At 35.3% G+C, this 3,546-nt stretch overlaps 1 protein-coding gene across 1 annotated transcript in view; it reads right to left on the bottom strand.

Annotated features, from left to right (window-relative positions):
* Positions 1-2,937, bottom strand: part of LOC111401231 — a 3,895-nt gene extending 958 nt beyond the window's left edge. The window contains exons 1-2 of the mRNA XM_023028877.1: positions 2,331-2,937; positions 1,930-2,046 (exon numbers count right to left, since the gene is read on the bottom strand). Of these exons, the coding sequence (XP_022884645.1) occupies positions 1,930-2,046; positions 2,331-2,717 (504 nt within the window). The 5' untranslated portion in view covers positions 2,718-2,937. The remainder of the gene's footprint in view (positions 1-1,929; positions 2,047-2,330) is intronic.
* Between the last annotated feature and the right edge of the window lie 609 nt (positions 2,938-3,546).

Genomic DNA, 3,546 nt, shown 5'->3' with positions numbered 1-3,546 from the left:
TTTTTCACTTATATACATTGCAACTTCGTAAGAAGACTATTTCAAAAAATTCGTCAAAACAAAATAGGAAAAAGATTTGCTCTCTTCTATTTCTTCTCTATCATTTGTTTTGAGGCTTGCACTTCTCATTTTGTTTGTTTTCTTCTATTATAACTAGTTCATCATATAGTGAGTTTGTTTCTTTCTCCTTTTTATTTTTTAGTTCTTGTGGTACTTTACCACGTGAAAAGAGATACCAGAATAAATCTCGCCTCAACTAATGTATGGAACTCAACCTAGCTTCTCCATATGCAAAGACTTTAACACATCTGATTTTTTCTCATTGGCGTAAAATTATCTATTTTCAGTTGTCTGATTTCAGATACAATGCAAATTCAATGTTTGTCATCAATTGCTTGGATCTAGAATGGAATTATGAAATTTTGTAGAAGTAGATAGCACTTAGTTATCACATTAGACATATTTTTGTTCTTGCAAGCCAATACTAAAAGAAACTTTCAAATCCACAGTTTCCTTGTAATTTATGGTTATTACAATGTATTCAACTTCTATGATTGATTAAAGAAACACAGTTTTGCAACTTGCACTGCTGTGAAACTACTCCACTGCACAAATCAGCATTAATCCCGAATTAGATATAAAATAAGTAAGGAGGTTTGTGGACTTCCACAATTCAATATTGTCAGTCATTTCTACATCTTTGTACCCATCCAATCCAGGTTCCCACTTCAAAATACAACCACAGCCTAAAATGTTTCTCAAATGTCAACTTATTCATTTCATTGTTGCCCAACATTTCACACTTGTAGGACTTCGTTCGGACGTGAACTTGAAATGATGTGCAACCAAAGTAGAAATTCTTTGGCCTTACTCGTGTTTAATCTTTCAAGAATCTTTTCAACGTGGATAATATGAACTTCAATTTTTTCAAGTCACAAGATATGTTCATACTGTGGATTTGCACTGCTTATCCTTCTTCATTGCAAAAGACTTGGTTAACTTCATTTTAAATTTGTAAAAGAACTGTTTTCTTCTCCAACTTTTTCCCCACCCGTGGAGAAAGTAGATACACCACCAAGCCACCAAACCCACTTGCCAACACTCCAAATTATGAACTCTCCACTAACCGCCAGTGTCAACTTGCTCGCCTCCATCATGCCAACTCAACCCTCAACTCAATCACGAGTGGGATGACCCCACTTCTTTGCTTCTATCTTTGAATATTATTCTCCCTCAACTAACATTAAACCTATCTCTTCATTCAAAGGTGAACAGTAAGTTCATTTCTCCCACAAAGATATCCACAAAAAATTGAATCCCTTATAAGACTGCCTCATTGGAAATTTATCAAAAAAACAAATGTCTTATAGAACAAGTTCTAAAATCGTTTTTTATCTTTAATATTACTCTTACTTTTAGTTTATGGTTAATGAATTTTTTTGCATATTATCATTAGATTCTTAGTGGAAAAGGATGATCTAAAGCTTACTCTCCAGACTCTTTGCAATGGCAGGAGCACCTATGAGACTACTGAAATTCTTATATATTTTTTCCCTTCTCCTTTTTGTTTCTATTGACCTGGCTGGAACTTTACAACCTCAGATGGGATATCCCAAAGTAATTCAAGTTTTTAGGATAGCCATAACAGCCATTAAACAATCCTCCGATTCCCTGGCCTCTTCAGGAAACTAATGACCCAGAAATAACAGAATGAATATATCTTGGTACCATAAATTATTTTATAGAACTTATACTTCAGATGATTTGAGAAAAGGGAAAAGCTTATAATCCCTTGAGTTGCGAGTGGGAACTCTAGTTATTGATTGATATCCACTACTAAAAGTGCATTGCCTTGATTCATCTAGTTAGAACTAATAGACCAACAGGGAAGTACGGAAAATGACCAAAAAAAAAGGGAAAAAAACTTACAGAAGAGGGGATGCCGGTGAATGCAAAGAACCCAAGCAATGGAGCATAAAATATACTGTCTGAGTTCAGAACTCCAAAAACAGGTTTCTGATTCAGGTACTCGAATGCGGAACCTATCTGCATTGCGTTCAACACAATCAAAACCAACTACATCTGTAGATATTCTATCCAATTGGTAATGCAAAAGAATTTTAAAGGAACTGGCCTAAAATTGTTCTATAAAATCATCCACTATACTCGGATGGATTGTAATTAGAGACCGAGCAATTTCCTGAAAATTACTATCCTTTTCTCGGGATTATATAATAGTAAATCCTTAAACACCAAGATTCAGTCTTTATCTAGCCATCAACCTAATTGAAACTATAAAAAATAAAATAGTCATCACACAGTGTATTTACCGCGGCAATGGCAGTGATAGCTGATGCAAGCAAGTATACATAGAAGGGAACTTCAAACCCAGAAGACTTTATCTGGGCCTCTTGGCGTGCCCAAGGCGGCGGCTCATCCGAACCGGGTTTCGCCCATGAAGGGACTGATGGGTCATCATTACCGTCTTCTTCTCCTTTCGAGTTGCTTGAGTTTTTCGAAGAGTCTCCGGAGGCAGCCAACACTCTCAGCCTACAACCATATATTGACTGCTCATGCCCAGTTGGAGGAACAGTTTTTCCATTCAATTGTTGCCCAGAACAATAGTATGACCTTGGGTGCCATGGAATGGAAGTTTTTGATAAATAGAAAGTTGAATTTGCGTTGCACGAAGATAAGGAGGCTAAAGCCACCATCATTTTGAAAGCAGGTAAAGATAATTCTACTGTAGAAGTTCAAAAATACATTTTTAGTTCAACTATGCTGGGTGGGGACGAGGAGGTGAGAGAGAATCAGAGAGGATATTGGATATTCATTTATTTTGGCCGAGAAGCTGTTACGGGCACAACTGAACTGAGGGTCGAGATTTCACCAAGAAATGACGTCGTTTTTGTTCTACCCTTTGTTGAAACAAATTTGCTGCACGGACAGGCTAGAAAATCTGAAAATGAAATAATGGTTGTATAGGTTAGAAATAGCGACATAACCTAGGTTGCAAGGTTTGATGTATCGAGGAACATAATTTGTAATTTTAGAGTTCAATCATATTACTTGACATTTTAATACATGACATTTATAATCTTCATTAATTTTTACAACAATCTTTCACGTTAATGGCCAGGTTTTGACAATCAAGGAGACGCCAAGGAGAATGTCAACAAGGAATATATATATAGACACACATATACACAACTTAATTCATTTAGGGCTTGTTTGATAGTCTTCTTTTTCTATAGAAAATGGAATTCCATTTTCCACTGAAATAGTATGTTTGATGGCCAAAAAATTCCATGAAATTGGTTTTCTAGTTACCCCAATGTGACCATATTTTCTTGGTTTTTAAAAATTCAGCCCCGTTGACCCCCATTCTTTTTTTCCTCTCTTTTTATTTTTAACCACATAATTTTTCATAAAATAATATTACATATAAATCGAAAAAATTTCATTCTTTTCCAACCATACATTCTTCAAAAAATAATATTCCAACTATTAAAATTTGGAAAAAATGGGGTCAAACAAGGGCTCAAT

This window comes from Olea europaea, chromosome 10, assembly GCF_002742605.1.
Source record: "Olea europaea var. sylvestris chromosome 10, O_europaea_v1, whole genome shotgun sequence".
In the NCBI taxonomy this organism is placed as follows: Eukaryota; Viridiplantae; Streptophyta; class Magnoliopsida; order Lamiales; family Oleaceae; genus Olea; species Olea europaea.
Note: the sequence above shows the minus strand (reverse complement) of the source record. Positions and strands in the feature narration are given on the sequence as shown.